Consider the following 19,282-nt stretch of genomic DNA (forward strand, 5'->3'; position numbering starts at 1 on the left):
AAATACATTATGAACTTTGAGATGAGGAGGCAGAGAAAGCTCGTAGGCTAAGTCATCTACTTTCTTTGTAATCAGATATGGCCCACAATATCTGGGGGATAACTTCTTGTACTTCCCAAGAGATAAAGAACTTCTTTTGGGCCGTACTCGAATGAAGACCATATCTGCTTCTTTGAATTCCCTGTCTGTCCTCTTCTTATCTGCATACTGCTTCTGTCTATCTTGGGTAACTTTTATATCTTTACGAATTGCCTGCATCTGCTGCTCCATGTTGTCAACTGGACATCTCGACCCTAATCAATGGGTCGGACCAAGTTAATGGAGTTAAGCAATCTTGTCCATACAAAGTTTTGAAAGGGCTCATCCCAATACTTCTGTGATAAGAAGCATTGTAGGCGAACTCGACTAGGTGCAGATAGCTTAGCCACTTCTTCTTGGGTTCTCTGCCACCACAGCATGACCGAAGTATATCTTCGATTACTTGGTTTACCCTTTCAGTTTGACCATCGGTCTCAGGGTGATAAGCTGTGCTGAGATCCAAGAAAGTTCCCACTGCTTCGAAAAATGCAGTCCAGAACCTTGAAGTAAACTTGGGATCTCGATCACTTACTATTCTCTTGGGTAGGCCATGCAATCTGAAGATTTCTTTGAGGAACACTCTGGCCACATCCACTGCAGTGTAGGTTTCTTTTACTGGGATCAGATGGGCAACTTTGGTTAGTCTGTCAACTACCACGAAAATGGAGTTATAACCTGATTGCACCGAAGGTAATCCAGTAATAAAATCCATACTGATACATTCCCACTTCATCTGGGGGATGTCCAATGGATGTAACTTCCCAAGCATTTTTACTCTTTCAGCTTTGACTTTCTGGCATGTCAGACATTGACGTGCATCATTTAGTACATCCTTTTTCAGACCAGGCCAAAAGAAGATTTTCTTTACAAACATGTAGGTTTTGATGAAACCTGGATGTCCTGCTATAAGGCTGTCACATGGGCTTCATTCAGAATTTGGTCCTTGGTTCCCTCATCATTGGGAATGCATAGCCTGCGATTATAATACATAATGCCATCATCCAGGCTGTACCCTTGAACTCTGTTCAACTCCTGAGGAGTTTTGCTTTCCTGCATAAGTAGGGTAGCAATAGGGCCAAAGAATCTGTCCTGCATGATCTTCTCTCTTGCTTCAATAATCAAGGGATTTGATATTACAGTAAGCAAGGACGCTTTTCTGCTGAGGGCATCTGCTACCACATTCTCTTTGCCGGGGCGGTACTTGATTTCAAAATCAAATTCTTGCAGGGTCTGCATCCACCTTCTTTGGCGCATGTTGAGATCCTTCTGAGTGAAGATCCACTTTAAGCTCTGATGATCTGTCATCAAAGTGAATCTTTGTCCCAGTAGGTAATGTCTCCACAACTTGAGGGCATATACTACTGAAAGTAGTTCCAAGTCGTGGACAGCATAATTCCTCTCATGCGTTCTAAGTTTTTGGGATTCATAGGCCACTGCATGACCTTCCTGCATAAGTGCACCTCCCAGGGCAAAACCACTTGCATCAGTTTACTACCTCAAAGGGTAGAGAGAAATCTGGCAGCTTCAGAACGGGATTGGTTACCAAGGCAGTCTTCAGCTTATCAAAAGCACTCTGGCACTTGGCAGACCACTGAAATGGGGTATTCTTTTTGAGAAGGTTAGTCAGGGGGGAAGCTATGAGAGCATGCTTTGGTATAAAACCAACCAGTCAATCCCAAGAATCCTCTGACTTCTTTCACTGTCTTTGGTGCCAATCTATGACTGCTTGGACTTTTACGGAATCTAGAGAAATTCCATCTTTGGATACCAGCATGCCCAAGTATTCAACGTGGTTGGCAGAGAAAGTGCATTTGCTCTTTTTGGCAAAGAGTTGATGCTTCCTTAGAATCTCAAGAACTTTTCTGACATGAGTCTCATGGTCAGCTGCATTCCTTGAGTAAATCAGAATGTCATCAAAGAAAACCAGAACAAAATCATCCAAGTATTCTCTGAGGATGTCCTGCATTAGGCGATTGAATGTAGCTGGGGCATTTGTCAATCCAAACGGCATGACAGTAAATTCATAATGCCCATACCGAGTATTGATGGCTGCCTTCGGGATATCTTGCTCATTAATCCTGATCTGATAATACCCTGATTTGAGATCTATCTTTGTGAAGATCTGGGCTCCACTTAGCCTGTCCAAAAGCTCATCAATTCTGGGGATAGGATATTTATTCTTAACTATCAGCTGATTCAGACCTCTGTAGTCCACACAGAGTCTAAGCGTTCCATCTTTCTTTTTCTGAAAGAGAACTAGCGCACCCCAAGGTGAAACACTGGGTCTTACAAACCCTTGTTCTAATAGCTATTTAAGCTGTTCCTTGAGTTCAATGGCTTTAGGAACTGGCATTTTGTACGTACGCAGGGCTACTGGCTGAGCTCCGGGGGTCAATTCAATCACATGATCTACTTCCCGGATTGGAGGCATTTCAGTTAGCTCTGCTGGGAATAGATCATCAAATTCACTTAACCATTCTGGTTCTTTAGCTTTAAGCTTTGAGTCTACTGGGTTCATTTTGACAACATAAATTTGCTGCTTCTTTCTAAGTCCTTTTAGCAATTTAGAAGCTTTTACTAACTGAAGGTTTGCGGATCCGGAAACTCCAGTTCCTTGAACTTTGTTCCCGTGAAGATCATGGAAGGAAATGGTTCCATTGTGACAATGTATGTCAGCTTGATTTTTGTGGAGCCAATCCATTCCAAATATCCCGTCAAAAACTCCCAGAGGTAAGACTTTAAACTGACAGTCGGTTACATTACCATCTAGATTGAACTGGATAAGATCTGTCTCATGGTGAGTGAAAAGAGTCTTTCCACTGGCCAATTCAACTTGCATAGGTTTCCCTGATTTCTGTTTTCTAAGACTAGCTTACACAAGCATCCAGGGGAAATGAATGAATGAGAACTGCCTGAATCAATCAAAAGCTTAAAAGGCTTACCCTGATACTCTGCTGGAGTATGGATGACGGTGCTGGTTAGGCCCTTGATTTTCAATTGCAGCATAGATCTGCCCTCTTTTCTCTTCTACTACATCTGAAATTGTGACTGCTTTGGCTGCTACAATCTGAGGCGGAACTCTTCCTCTTTGGTTGCCCCAGTTCTGGGAAGGAGTTCTGAGGTTACTCTGGACAGAGGCAGATGGCTGAGTTGGAGTTCTTCTGGGGTTACCTTGGCTTGGGCGAGATGGACATGATTAGACTGGTATGAAGGGGTTGGTCTCTGAACTCGGGGTCCTTGACTTCCCTGTCCCCTTGACATGGCAGGAGTCAGGCAGTCTTTTAACTGGTGACTAAACCCTTGGCATCCGAAACATCGGTTTTCACTTCTGAGCTCATCCCTCTGATTTCTTGCAAGGGGTGGGGCTCTTGAGAAAGTACTCTGGGGGAAGGGCCTTCCTTCACTTCGGAATCTTCCTGAATCCTGATTCTGATTCGGGCCTTGCTACCTCTTCGGGGGTGGAAAGTTTGAAGTACTTCCCTGGGCTTGGAATCTTTTAAAGTTAGAGGTTGGCGGGACCTTTACTACAAAGGCTTTGGCAAAATCCTTTGCCATTCTTACTGCTTCAGCCATGGACACTGGTTTGGCATTTTTGACTAGTGTGTCCAAGGGTTCGTTCATTCCCCGAATGAACCTGGCCATGAGTTGCTCTTCATCTAGAGCTGGTGAATATTTGAGTAGAAGAGCAAAGGCCTGGTGATATTCCTCGATGGTTTTGCTCTCCTGCTTTAGCTTTAAGAATTCATTCATTTTGGTTTCCAAAAATCCAGGAGGACAAAATCTCTTTCTTAGATAGGTTTTTAGGTCATTCCAGGACTGAGTATTTCTGTCCAGACGGTTGGTGTCACAGTGGTTCCTCCATGCTACCCTGGCTGTTTCCACTATTTTCAGCCGGGCAAGAGCCATTTTGCTCCGCTCATTGTAGCCTGTGACATCAAAATATTCTTCCATGGCTTCCACCCATTTCTCCATAGCCTCGCCCAGGTTCTCCCCTTCTCCTTTGAAGGGTCCTGGCTAAGTCCTATGAAGAGCCTTGCGAACATCAGGGTCAAGCTCGTCATCTTCAGAGACAGGGTCTGGCGGCCAACGGTTTCCTCGTCTCATGATTCTGCCAAAAATTTATATATTATTAAATTTTTATTTTGATATCATCCACGAGATCCTAAGACTTAAGAGGTTCGGAAAACAATTTCTTAAACAAGACAATGATCTTATTGGAGATCTATGACATATGTCCGATAACAGATTTTTCTTTATCAGATCGTCCATAAACAATCACTTATACAACAGGGATTTTTTCTCTGAAAAACATTTCTTTATTTATATAAAAGTTGCAATATGTACATAGAGCAGCTCGGCTCCAAAATCACCGCCTCAGTCGTAATCGCATAAAGAAGCGAAACTGTGAAGAAGACATACCATGGTACACACGATTCGTTACACAGAGAGGTGCTCTAATTCTATTTCTCGAGATAAAGCGGCTAAGAAGTCTAAAAAATCGGCATGAAGTTCTGAAGTTCCTGGGTGAATGATCACAGAGTAGAACGTGCTGAACAAGCCCTAGTCTTATCAGAATCATGGCCAAGGAAATATTTTGCCTGAGCCTTTAACGCTGAGACTGGTACTGATGTTAATACACCGTCCTCCACAGAACCACATGTACCGACGTCGCTCAAGAGTATCAGGAAAGTAAAGACTCTCAAAATGGCGAGCGAGTCTCACTCTGCTCATTCGGGTCATAGCAGAGTTGATGAGGTGATCAAGTGCAAAAGCAATCATGTCCTGACTCTGAGAGAGTCCAAGAATTCCAGATAGGTTCGGGGTATCCATCTATAAATTTCCAATTCAATTTATAAGTTTTCAATTTTTGAAGTTCATTCATATAGTATTAACAAGTGAAAAACATTTCTTTGCCAGATTTCCATTAAAATTTAGGTAATTTCTGCTCTGATACCAACTGTGGGATCCCTCTGCCCCCTCCGCGCATCGGACTCCAGTAGTAGCTGACAACGGAAGCAGTCCCCTTGAGCGCGGGGCAGGGTTTCTCACACGGGGCCTCGCCCTCGAATGTCCGGGCACGAGACTAGGCTGGTGGTCACTCCGAGAACCAAAACCGGGAAAATTTTCCATGCTCGAAAAGCGGGGACGATTCCACCTTTTTGAATTTTTCTTAACGAGTTTTCTAACGAGATCAATTCTAAACTATCCTTCACCTGAATAAACCAGATAGAAGGAAACTATCACTGATATAATTTGATCATCTGAGTAAATTTCAATGCTTTTTTCTTGATCAAGATCAGGCACAGCCGTTGATCCACTCAATTGAGAAATTTTATCAGGGAATTTAACTAGCTAATCGAATCCTAGCGTAATTCTAAGATTTTTCAATTTGATTATTAAAACTCCACTGATTCCAGCCTAACCCCATCCGGCCCATGGGTTAGCCACCACCCTACCACTGGAATTGGTAGATCCAAACAAGTACTCACCCGCCCATAATTGAATTGCCTTTCTTAACTTTAGCTTTAGAAAACAGACATGCACACACTCCTCTTTAAAACTTTAATTTAAAAAAACAATCATTTGATAAACAATTGGTTACACATGTCATACTTCAAAATTTCCATTGAGTCTTTGTTTCTCAAAAAACAGTATCACTATGGACTCTCCATTGAGACCAGCCACCAGTCAACAGTAAGATCCAGAAACAGATTATAATAAGTTTCTCATCATCATACATATATATCTTCCACGACATACGCATGGGTGTCCTCGGCACCGCGAGGCCGTGCATCACCTGGTCAGAACCCTCCTCCTCCTTAGGTGTCCTGGCACTTCACTCAGGGACCGCTTCGTCGGCCCTCGTCCATCGTACCGGAAGCGCACCATTTTAACCATACCGAGGCTGGTCAAGACCTCGGCAGGTTTTGCTGCATGAGTTGTCTCTCGAACACTCCCCGCCAGCTGTTGCAACCGAACTTCCCTTAGATAAACATATGTGCCAAATGCTCCCTCCAGCATTCTGGCGTAAGACAGTCCTTTAAGAAAACAGGGTTTCTATGCAAGTTTTCAGTTTTGGTTTTGTTTGAATACCATGAATAAATCTTCAATTCGTATCCCAATACTTCTAGATCCAGGTCTGAATTCCAAACAGAATTCCTCGAATTCTGTTAACTTGATCCTCAGATCAAAATCAAAAGTCTTAACTAGTTTCAGATTCGGTGGATGTTTTGAGTGCATTTTTCTTGAATTGAGCACATCATCATTGACGAAGGAATTTGGTGTTGGTCTCAATAGTCAGAATCAGAGTTTGGGTCTGGAAAGGTTCTTCCTAAACTATCTTTCTCGAAAGGTACTATTTTCAATTTCTCCTTTTCTAAATTTCGTTTGACGAATATTTGCTTACATATTTCTAAAACATGAATTTCTTATGAGGAATCATTTAATCATTTATCTCAATCTCCGATTTCGATAGTTTAATGGAACTTTCTCATTACCATCTTAGTGGATATGAAACGGTAGCATTTCTTCTCATAGATTATCTACTTATTCATTTTTCTAATTTTTGACAGAATTAAAAAGAGGATTAAGAGAAACCTTATTTAAATATAATCATTCTTTATGCATCTATTTATGCATAAAATCTAATTCTAATGAAGGTTGCACTTTTATCATCATAAAATCATTTATGATGAAAATCACTCTTTTAATATGAAAGAATTTCTTTTATGCATCCATTTATGCATAAAAAATCATTTATGATGAAAATCACACTTTTGATATTAAAAAAATATCTTTTATGCACATGTTTATGCATAGAAATCATTTATGATGAAAATCACACTTTTGATATTAAAAAAATATCTTTTATGCACATGTTTATGCATAAAAATCATTTATGATGAAAATCACACTTTTGATATAAAAAAATATCTTTTATGCATACCTCTATGCATGAAAATTAAATATGATAAAAGTAACACTTTTATAATAAAATAATCTTTTATGCTTACTTCTATGCATGATAAAAGTAACACTTTTATAGTAAAACATCATGAGCTTGAGAGGAGTTGTTGAGATTACAAGTGCGATGACAGCTAGAGCTAGGCACGATATGTGCTGGCATGGTAGATAGTAGCATGTGTGTGACAATAAATGGCCGCGTCTAGCTGGCCACAACATGTGGACATTAAATAGGGTTATTTGGTGTGTGAACACAACACATTTAGTGTGTGGTGTGTAGTTCTCTTCTATTATGCATTGTGTGAGAGTGGATATGGCTTCCCTCTTTGGTTAGGGTTACACTAATGGATTAGGGTTTGCTCTCTTATGTGTGCTCTCTCTTTATCAGTCTTTTATCACATGGCTCATATTTTTCCTCAACACACAAAGACACAAACTTTTTTTTTGTGAGACCACTACTATCTTTTATGCATACTTTTATGCATAAAAATCAAATATGATAAAAGTAACACTTTTATAATAAAAAATAATCTTTTATGCATACCTCTATGCATGAAAGTTAAATATGATAAAAGTAACACTTTTATAATTAAAAAATAATCTTTTATGCATACTTCTATGCATGAAAATCAATTATGATAAAAGTAACACTTTTATAATAAAAAAATAATCTTTTATGCATACTTTTATGCATAAAAATCAAATATGATAAAAGTAACACTTTTATAATAAAAAATAATCTTTTATGCATACCTCTATGCATGAAAATAAAATATGATAAAAGTAACACTTTTATAATAAAAATAATAATCTTTTATGCATACTTCTATGCATGAAAATCAATTATGATAAAAGTAACACTTTTATAATAAAAAAATAATCTTTTATGCATACTTCTATGCATGAAAATCAATTATGATAAAAGTAACACTTTTATAATAAAAAAATAATCTTTTATGCATACTTTTATGCATAAAAATTAAATATGATAAAAGTAACACTTTTATATAAAAAATAATCTTTTATGCATAAAAATCAAATATAATGAAAGTAATACTTTTATAATAAAACTAAATTTTAATAATCAAAATGCATCTTCTATGCATGAAAATGATACTTTAGAATATAGAATCATAAGGATTACTCTTTTAGAATAATGATAGATAATACTTATTTCTAAATTTTTTAAAAATTTTGCCATAACCTCCTTTGTATGGCTGACTATTTTTCAATTTTAAGTCTCTAAAATTAATTGGAAATGCATCAAGAGTATTTGAGTCATTCTAAAGTAACATTTTTCTACTTAATTGAGAGAAACATTATGAAAACTTGATTTTATTCATTAATCATTCACCTAGGATAAAGAATGGTTGGATTTACTAGAGAAGAGAGGGAAATGCCTTTTGCAATGCGGCATAACATCATTTGTAATGTAGAGAAGACAAAAATCATAAAAAAACCTTTAAAAAACCATGAAATGAATGAAAAAGAGAAGAATCTCCAACTTACTAATGAATCTGAGAGCTTTCCTTTGGCTTGATGGTTTGAGGGTTCAACTCTTGTTTGAGACAAGAGTGGCCACCAATCTTTTGGAAGAGGGAAGGTCAAAAACTAATGAACTATGAATTAAATTCACTGTTTTTGGCACTTGGGAGAGGCAGGGTAACAGTGCAAAACACTATTGAGTTTCAACAAAGAGGAGGGCTTTTATTTATAGGAAAAAGTGAGCTTCTAACCAAGCCAGCTGATTCTAGAATTTTCCAGATCAGTTTGGTCAATTTTTGACCATTTTTGGGTCAGTTTTGGTCACTTTTTGGATCTAGTTGAAGATAAAAATATCCTATTATTTGGGAGTTTAAAACTCATTCAAGCATGTGAAATAGGTGCCTCCTTCACGAGGGGAATTCCCCCATGCAAAGGTGTCAAAAATGTATCATTTCATCTAAATATCTCTCTTTTTTAACTATTAACCTTGTCCTTAGTCAACTCTTCATCTTATGTGAGTATTTACTCATTTTTGGGAGATTTTTCTTTTATTCTTCTATTTATCTCCTCCCTACATTTGGATGATTCTTATTGGTCCATAGGAACCTTAATTTAAAATTTTGAAAAAAATCTTCACCCCCAGGATAATGCCTCTTGAACAGATTATACTTAATTTCTAATGCACCTTCTGAAAATCTTTTTGAACTTCTGTTTCAGGGGAACTTATTTTAATAAGATGAGAATTTTTTCTATCCAAAAATATTTAAAATCTGAATATTATCTCTCTAGAATATTTTCTCTCTCTAGGCCAAAACTGGTAGAAACAAAATCTTTTATATTTTTGAAGAGGGATTTGATTACAGGGGAAGATGCTGGACATCTTGAGAGCCTGGGGAGGAATCTTACACAAGCAACTTCTATCTCTTCAAGCTCAATTGAATGAAAAAAGAGCTAAGAGGATAGAATTAGAAGAATTACTCTCTAATAGGAAATGATCAAGAAGTGTCGAATCTAACTTTGATATTAGACATATGATCAAAGAAACTTTTTGTGAACAAGAGGAACAAAAAGAAAAGAAAATTAGTCATAAAGCTTTCACATTTCAAAATTTTGATGGTAAAAAGGATAGGATTAGAAGAATTGCTCTCTAATTAGAAATGATCAAGAATTGTGGAATCTAACTTTGATATTAGAAATACCATCAAAGAAACTTTTCATAAACAAGAGAAACAAAAAGAAAAGAAAATCAGTTAAAGCTTTTACATTTCAAAATTTTGATGGTAAAAAGGATGCAAAAACAGTGTTGTCATGGATTAGTCAACTTGATGATTTTGGGGAAGAATTTTCTAAGAAAGATAAGGTCAAATGTACTACAAATCATTTTGTTGAAACTACATCATTATGATGGAATGCAATCAAGGAAGGAAGTGAAAGACCTAGGACTTAGAAAGAATTTCAAAAGCTCATCAAAAAGAATTTCTTGCCACCTCGATATAAAGTAAGAGCATGTCAACAATCGGATATGCTTGGTCAACTTGACAAAGAGACTGTACAACAATATGTGGACAAATTTCGGTAGGTCCTCATCCAACTCCAAGCTATTAAACGCGTGAGAACAGAGGATCAAAAATGTAAATTCATTGCCGTAAAAAAGCCTACTCTTTGAGAAAATATCAATATGTTTCAACCTAATTCTATCTCACGGTCATCTCTTTGGCTTATAGTTATGAGCGAAAGAATGGAATACCAAAGGACAAAAAACCACCTTAGGATTCTCATGTTAACAAATTTAGAAAGATTGTTCCATTTTGTAAGTTTGATAGGTGCACCAATGATACCAAGGGTGTTGTTTTAAACAACAATAATAATCAGGGTGTTAACAACAACACCAAGAAGAAGAAGGATGATGCAAAGAAGAAACAAGATCTTATACCTTGAGTTGTGACATGTTACAATTGTCGAGACAAAAAGGACACATTGCACCCAATTGCCTAGAGAAACAGAAGAAGTCAATAACCACACGAGTCAACATGCTTCAAGGTAAAGAAGATCAGAGAGGACGACGACTTCTCTCCCGAGCAAGAGGAAAATTCTAAAAATGAAGATCTTTCAGATGATCTAGGTATGCGTAAACCTATTAAAGAGCAAGTTTCACTTCATATGCTATTAAAAAGGACACATTGCACCCAATTTCTTGGAGAAGAAGACGAAGTCAACAACAACCACATGAGTCAACATGCTTGAAGGTAAAGAAGATCAAGAGGACGACGACTTCTCTCTCGAGCAAGAGGGTAATTCCAAAAATGAAGATCTTTCAGATGATCCAGGTATGCGTAAACTTATTGAGCAAGTTTCACTTTAAAATGAAAGGACAAATTAAGGGCAAGAAAGTAAATATATTGCATGATGATGATGATTGTAGTACGCATGACTTTATTTCCAAAAAACTTATTCATGCTCTTAAATTGAATGCTACTCCTTTGAAGTAAAAAGTCAAAACTTCTCTTAAGGAACAAAATATAATTGCACAAAGGAAGTGAAAGATGTTTTATCCATTACATCATATAGTCAACCTTGCACATTTCTAGTTACACCTTGCATTCATATGATGTTATTCTTGGAACGCCTTGGAGACATGAGCCTCATGAATATTGATTATGATTATCATGTCATATCTTTTGAATTCAATGGTAAGATTGTATGTTTAAAAGGATTATGAGAATCTAGTGAATGTGCACTCCTTAGCCATACCAAGCTAAGCGAGCCGCTAAGGAAAAAGGAAAAGAATTATCTAGTCATGGTGGTTAATGAGGTTTCTGTCTCTAAACTAATTTCCAAGGACACCTTGCACCAACCATTCATTTCACAATTTTTGGATTATTTTATGAATGAGTTACCTCTTGGATTACCTAATCCTAGATCGGAAGACCATAGGATAGACATTATTCTTGTAGTATTCTGCCTTGTAGGGCTCCTTATAGAGTAAATTTTCTAGAGAAAAAAGGTAACCAAGAAAAGCTCCCTCTCAATGACAATTCCCCATTGCTGACACATTGTCATCCTATATAAATTCCATGTTCCTTTGCAACTTAACTCTATTCAAATGCATAATGTCATCAATGTTTACATATTATTCCTTTTTCATGTTGTTGTTTGAAGGCTTACAGTTATTTGGTTTTTGTGATGCAAGGAGTGTAAAGGTATACACTATCAATGAAAGTTGTATGCTATATGGTTTTAGCGAGCCAAGAGGGTAGTGATCCAATGAAAGTTGTATGCTGTATGGTTTCAACGAGCCAAGAGGGCAGTGATCCTTTAACAGTAGAGAACAAATACTCTTTACATGTCATTTTGGTATGTCCATTAAAGTTAGGCTTTACAATGCTCTAACATGTTTATTTTTATGGTTCTCTTAGTGGATCCACTGCTGAGAGAACCATGTGGGCTCACTACAATGGCTAGATCCACCATGTGGGCTCACCCATAGGTCACACATAATAGGAGAAGGATCTACAAAAGAAAATGTTCCTTTCTTGCTATTGTATGACAACCTACTCTGCTAGTGCAGTCGTCCTTTGCAATGTTTATATGCGCACGTGTGCACTACACTTAAAACCTTTGTGCACGAGCACATTAGTTAACTTATGAAGGGTAGCATATTAATATATATAAAGAATATATATATATATATATATTTCCCAAAAAAGAAAGAGAGAGAAAAACAAGAGACAAGGCAGGACAATAACAAATGCAAAAAATACAAAATCCGAATAATTATTTACTTATTTTTAGCTAATATATTTTTGGAAACAAGAAAAATACAAGCTGTCTTAGTCTTAGGCTTATTACTGGGCGCGGGAGCCAGCCATTACTTAGCCATGTACGTACGGTCAAATAGGAGACAAACAACGGCGGCGGCGGCCATGGCATGCATACAACCTCATGGCATGTCGTTGCCCTACAGCCATGATTTGAAGACCTTGATGTAGAGCATTTTGGCAAGCTGAGCCAGAAAACAGTAGCTCAGAAGAATGGCAACCAGGAAACCAAAGTAGGAAGCAGGGAGGTGCACCATCCTCTCTGCCTTTCCTAATGGGGTGAAGGGCACACACACCCCCACCACCACCACAAGGGACGTGACCATCACCACCACCTTAGAGGCCATCTCTTGCACAAAGGGCACCCGGGCGGTCCTTAGTGTGTGAATGACCAGTGTCTGAGACAACAGCCCCTCCACAAACCAGGCTGATTGCAACAGTGCCTGCTGCTCTTTTGTACGGACTCCATAATACCACCACATCAAGCTAAATGTGGCAATGTCAAATATAGAGCTCACTGGACCCATGCATATCATGAATCTAGCTATCCCCTTGGCTGACCACTGCCGTGGCGTGTCTGTATAGCCGCGGTCCATCCTATCCCATGGTATCGACACCTGACTGATATCATACAGCAGATTCTGAGTCAGAATCTGTACCGGCCTCATCGGATTGAAAGGCAGCCATGCAGATGCCACCAAGATGGAAAACACATTGCCAAAGTTGGAGCTGGCTGCCATCTTGATGTACTTGATGGTGTTGCCATGTGTGATGCGGCCGCATGTCACGCCTGCCACAAGAACATTCAGGTCTTTCTCGAGCAAGATGATCTCTGCAGCATCCTTGGCCACACTTGTAGCAGAGTCAACAGTCATGCCAACGTCAGCCCCTTTCAATGCCAAGACATCATTCAAGCCATCACCGAGGAACCCCACAGTATGGTTCCCAACCTTCAGTGCCTGCACCACTTCAAGCTTCTGGATTGGGGTAAGCTTCGCTAAAATTGTCGCCTTCTTCACAGTCGCATGAAAGGAGTCTTTGGTCTGAGCTGCCAGCTGTGAGCCAGTTACTACATGATCTGTTACTATACCCATATCTCTGCAGATCTTGACTGCAACAGGGAGATTGTCCCCAGTCAAGACCTTTATAGCAACTCCTGCCTTCGTTAGGGAGCAGATTGCCTCCTTAGCAGACTCCTTGGGAGGATCTGAGAAAGCAAGAAAGCCCTGGAACACCATGTCCTTCTCTTCATTTACTGCGACCTTGTTCTCAGAAGGAGTCTGCAATTGCAAAAGATAAGATAATCAATTAAATTGAGCCACTTCATGTCCAAAACAGGGACACGAATTTGAAGGTACAGGTTGCAGTAAATTGGTGAGATGCCATGGACACATTCATCATACCATGCCATTATCTGCTTGCACGATTCCCGCAGTAGCAATGTGTTTTGTGGCCACCACCAGTACCCGCAGTCCATCTGAATTGAGGCTTTGGCCCATTTTCAGAAGGGCATCAAGTAGTTCTGATGTCATGGGTGTAACATCATTTCCATCTTCACCATCCTGGGCACTTGTACATATGCTGAGCATCTCCTCCAATGCTCCTTTGGTTACCAACAGCTTCTTGCCGTGGAGATGGACTACTCCTGAATCTTTTCCATCTTGAGCCATGTCATTCCGCTCCCCCAATAGCACGGAGAGTATGCGGCGCTCAAAGCTGAATGGGATCTCATCTATCTTTTCCCATTTTGACACATCTATGCGTTCATGGTGGGATTCACTGAAGGCTAAGATAGCCTTATCAATGGGGTTTTTTAGGGCATTTTGAAAAAATGAGTTCATGTAAGCATACTCATACACTTGGCGCTTGGCAGTACCGTATCTGTCCAAGTATTGTACCATGGCAACATTGTCTACTGTGAGAGTGCCAGTTTTGTCTGTGCACAGAATATCCCTAGGCACAAAGCATAATCAGGTCAGTACTGAAATCATCCATCTGTTAACAAGAACTTGAGAAATGTGCATGAATTTTAGACTTACATGGCTCCCATGTTCTGGACAGCATCCACCCTTTTGACAATACACTTCTTCCGAGCCATTTCCAAAGCACCACGGGCGAGATTGGCATTCACAATCATGGGGAGCATCTCTGGGGTAAGACCCACGGCTACAGATATGCCAAACAGAAAGCTTCCGCTCCAACTCTTTGTGCTTAGGCCACTAATCACAATGACAAGGGGCACCATTGCAAACATGAAGCAGATAAGCAAAAACGACACGCGCCGGACGCCATTCTGGAAAGCATTGGTAGGCGTTTCTCTTCTCAGTACATCAGCAACTGTGCCAATATAGGTCTTGGATCCTGTCGACAGGACCACTCCAGTGCCTTCTCCAGAGACTATGCTTGTCCCCTTGCATCAAGTAAGCCCAAGAGCAGGTAAGTGATATACAGGAAGGGATAAGTTTGATAACATCCTTGTGTAACAGCCGTGTGAAGAGTACTGACCATGAAACAAATGTTCCTTAGCTCCAGTAAGGGTGCATCATCAGAATGTCGCACATTGGAATCCTTTTCAATTGGCATGGACTCTCCTGTTAAAGAAGACTGGCTGCAAAATTCCCCAAAGCTGGCATAAGCTCTACCAACTGATCTGAAGAAGTACCTAAAATCTCATCCTAATGTTAAAGCTAGAAAGAAAAGCAGAGGACTAAGGGGAAAGGTCGGGCTGAGTTCAGAATGATGCTGGACACTCACCTCACCAAAAGCTCTTTTGATGTCAAGATGCGAACATCACCTGGCAGTAAGTCTCCCATTCCGAGGAAAACGATATCACCTGGGACAATCTCGCTCTGCTTCACTTCCACCTTGACACTGTTTCCCAAAATGATGTCATCCCTTAAAACTGTGGCTCGAGCTTCAACCATAAGTGCTAGTTTTGATGCTTCTTTTGATGTCTTGAGCTCCTGCAAAAATGGGGAGTGGAAATGATGCTGATGTAAAGAAAGGCGATGTGCACCTAATCATCTTGTTTGCTTGAAAGTGGAAATGCTGCCCAAGTATCCTATTGAACTACTTAACAACACCAGAATTCACTCAGTCTAGACTCTTGAATTCAGAATTCTACTCCTATGTGTGTGCTTTTAAAGCCTTGAAGATTGAGCCCATGATCTAAGTGGGAGAATTGGCAGGACTATGAAGCATAGAAATTATTTGGTTTAGGCACCCATCCTAATTGCCGTCACCATCAAGCGCACTCAACTGGGAGCTTCCATAAATTAGCCTATCCATCCAGACCCCAAAAACTTGGGGTGGTGGGTTCTCTGGGCTAGTGAATTTATGGAAACCCCTACTCTTTACAACTCATGATTGACTTCTTTGGATGTATCTTTTTGATGCAACTTGGTTAGAGCTGAGAGAATCATTCTCAACAGTGTACAGGGCCAAGGCTTTACCTGCTGGAAACGTAAGCCCACACTTAGAATGATCATAGCACACATGAGAGTGAATGTTGCCATGTCACTAGTGACCCCAGAGATGATAGCGAGTGTCAAGAGAATCAAGTTAAAAGGATGCCAGGTTGCATTCCATAAAATGTTTTGCCATTGATTGCCTTTTTGACCAGGCAGTATATTAGGGCCAAATTTTTTGAGCAGCTCATTTGCTTGCTGGGTTGTGAGGCCTAATCAGGGTCAAAACCAGAATTAGCAAAGCTCCATTCAGAATTCATTCAAGGTAAGAAGCACCCTCTCACTCTCTCCAGATACACATGAAATACGCATGCATATGCACACGAATACACATGCATATGCACATAAAATACACATGCACATAAATACACATGCATATGCACATAAAATACACATGCATATCATATAGAAGGTCACATGCACTTACATGTGCTTGTGTATATATCATAAAATACATATGTGCACTTCTCTATGTATGTGTGTATCAAGCTTGCCTGCCATATAACTTGGTGAGGCGCTCTAGATGTACATAACATACATGCTGTATACATCACTCTGTGAAGCCTAAGTGAGCTCATTGAGAGATGATATGTTGGAATGAAAGCTGTCAAGGACAGACACGATTTTACCATTAACTGAAGAGCCCATAGTTTTCATCACGGCATCCACATCCATCGTTGCCTTCTCCACAAGAAGACCTCGAAGTTGTGCTTCTGCTCCCGACTCAACTTTGAGGAGAGATACACCTACAAATATCAACATGTTTATGCATATGGAGAAAAACCCTAAAAGTTACTGTCTTCTGAAGAAGAAAAACATGTAAAGAGCATGATCAAGTCTAGAATGCGAAGCATGAGGAGAAAGATTAACCCATCATGAGAAGAAGCTTATAACGCATACTCATAAGTAAGAAAAGGATGCTGTAAATGTTCTGAAAGCGTAATGGTTTCAAGGAGGGTTCACTTGTTATGCCTGAACATACACATGTGCATGAACTTTGAGAGAATACACACACACACACACACGCACGCACGCACACACACACAAGTTGGTGTAAGGTTAGAATTGTGCCTCCTCCAAAGAGGGCCACAGCAAAGTGCCAAATTGCTTTTGTGAATGATAATATGGTAGATTGCTTTGATTTTGGATGAGCAACCCTGGGTGGAGTCATCCCGATCTCTGGGTCAAATTCTGCGTTGATGCTCTCCATAATAAGCTTCCCGGTTCAGAGGCAAGGGGTTCTAGATACCATTCACAGCTTTCATAAACATCTACATGTGATACAGAGTGACAATATATGAGGTGATGTTGTATAGAATTATAAACCAGAGAGCTATAGCTCTGAGATCTAGCAGTGAGTTGCCAGTGTCCTTTTTGGCAATGGCGTGTGGTATTAGCAGAGTGCTAAGGTGGCTTGAATTGTGTTGTTTCTAAGAGGAGGAGGTAGTCTTGATGTTGGGAGCGCTGGGTGGTGCTTGAGTTCGCAAGCTGTTGCAGGAGGTATGGCAAGGAACTCACCATCCACACAGATGCAATAATCCTGACAAGGATTAATGCAGGGATGTGGCTCTTCAAACGGGAATAATGAACAATGGGCATGCGAGCGCGCACAGAGAGCGAGAAAGAGAGAGGGAGAGAGGGAGGGAGAGAGGGAGTATATGTCAATACAAGCTTTACTGCCTGCTGTGCAACAATCTCTCCCTGGCTTTATATAGCAAGAGCAGGTGGTGGCACAGTTAACATGCACGCGCTATTTTATAAGGTTTAGGAAATTTGATGGATTTTTCTCAACCCAAAAAAATAAGAGTATTTGATGGTTTTGGGTTTGAATGGGGGGGGGGGGGGGGGGGGGGGGGGTGTCACGGGAGTTGAAACTCGAGCCGTTGAATTTTTTTTTAAAAAAAGGCTCGATAGTGCCTCCCTTAGTTACTAGTTTCCTTGGTTTGTCATTTTTGAGCAAGATATTTAATAAAATGTTAGTATAGATTATAGCCAATCCCCCCCCCCCCGGCCCCATATAGCGCCCAACGTTGATGCATCCATCACGACTTTAGCTTTTTGATTCCCCCATTTATAAAACACAACGAAACAGACCTCCACCATGTTCCGTTTAGAACCCTTATGATTCTTTGGTAGTCAAGTCAATCGATCCACATTATTCCATGTGCATTATTTGCGAAATAAAATTCTACCTCCACCACAAAAAACCTACTCAGTTTTTGAATCGCACGACGACGATCATAATTAATTTAGCTATAATGCTGAAATTGAGAGCTTCAAAGATAAGTAACTTAATCTTTTTTTTAAAATAAACGATGTGAAGTCAACTACGTAGGTTCGCGGCGGTCATAATCGTCCCATAAAAATGAAGTGGATTTTACGTACTCCCCACCTCTCCGACGACTATTCGGGCGCCCAACAATATTAGGATAGAGTGTCCAAGAGTAAAGTCTACCTACTCCATGTGTGGACCCTTATGATGTGATAACGGCCCAGTATAGCATGTAGTCTGTTTTGTAATGTGCCAAATCTAATCCAAGCCATTTTTAAACCATGCGGCCTCCCAGGCCACCTTCCCATATGAATATGAATGAGGATGCTAGGCACTCGGGCTACTCAACCATGGCTACTTCTCATAATGGGGCTTGTATAGCATGTAGTCTGTTTTGTATTGTGCCAAATTGAATCCAAGCCATTTTTAAACCATGTGGCCTCCCAAGCCACCTTCCCATATGAATATGAGGATGCTAGGCACTCGGGCTACTCAACCATGGCTACCTCTCATAATGGGGCTTGTATAAACATGAGCGAGCCAGTGTCTGGACATAGAATATGAGGGTGGACCATTGATAAGCAACACCCCCCTAGTCCACCCAAAGGTGAACTACCTTTGTGCTCCGATGCCGAGTTGATGAAGATGCCGCTCCATTTGATCACTGTTGCTAAGAGCCTTTGTGAAGATGTCTACATAGTTCTTTGTTGTCGGGTAGTAGACCATTTTGACCTCCCTGGACATGATGAGCTTGCATATAAAGTGATAATGAATCTCAATTTGTTTCATGTGACACAAGATTCCGGCCCAATGGCCAACCAAGCATCAAGTCTGTGTTGGGATTTGGAGCTTCATGTGCGTATTCTTGAGTGTGAACCACCTCTTAGTGTGTGTACGTGTGCTTATGTATGTGTGAACAACCTCTTAGGCTAGTGTTTGTGTATTAAGTAGTTATGTCATGGCATATGTCAAGTGTCATTTTTTAGGGTGTTTAAATGAGTCAAAAGATAAGGCTCTTACCTACTATGAAAGCATATACTTGGTGAATTAAACCATCAATCAAACCTCTAGTCATTTGAAACCTAACCCTAATCTTTTGACATGGTAGCAGAGCTAGGCTTTTGACAGTTTACTAGTTTTTAGGGTTCATCTCTTTACGATTTCTCTGTTTCTCTACTTTCGTACAGCTACCGTCGTCT

At 39.9% G+C, this 19,282-nt stretch overlaps 1 protein-coding gene across 2 annotated transcripts; it reads right to left on the reverse strand.

Annotated features, from left to right (window-relative positions):
• Nucleotides 1–12,288: 12,288 nt before the first annotated feature.
• Nucleotides 12,289–17,493, reverse strand: LOC147632791 (uncharacterized). 2 transcript variants are annotated; one of them, XM_086807663.1, is made up of 8 exons: nt 16,883–17,493; nt 16,441–16,557; nt 15,797–16,023; nt 15,099–15,307; nt 14,850–14,952; nt 14,384–14,754; nt 13,748–14,297; nt 12,289–13,624 (listed from the first exon to the last, which is right to left on the reverse strand). In XM_086807663.1, the coding sequence occupies exons 1-8, from the start codon at nt 17,019–17,021 to the stop codon at nt 12,485–12,487; spliced, it is 2,856 nt and encodes a 951-aa protein (XP_086663789.1). In that variant the 5' UTR covers nt 17,022–17,493; the 3' UTR covers nt 12,289–12,484. The 2 variants fall into 2 exon arrangements, with proteins under 2 accessions (XP_086663789.1, XP_086663790.1); XM_086807664.1 differs by lacking the exon at nt 15,797–16,023.
• Nucleotides 17,494–19,282: the final 1,789 nt, after the last annotated feature.

The sequence above is a fragment of the Cibotium barometz genome, chromosome 13, assembly GCF_041138505.1.
Source record: "Cibotium barometz isolate CiBa-2024 chromosome 13, ASM4113850v1, whole genome shotgun sequence".
Lineage (NCBI taxonomy): Eukaryota > Viridiplantae > Streptophyta > Polypodiopsida > Cyatheales > Cibotiaceae > Cibotium > Cibotium barometz.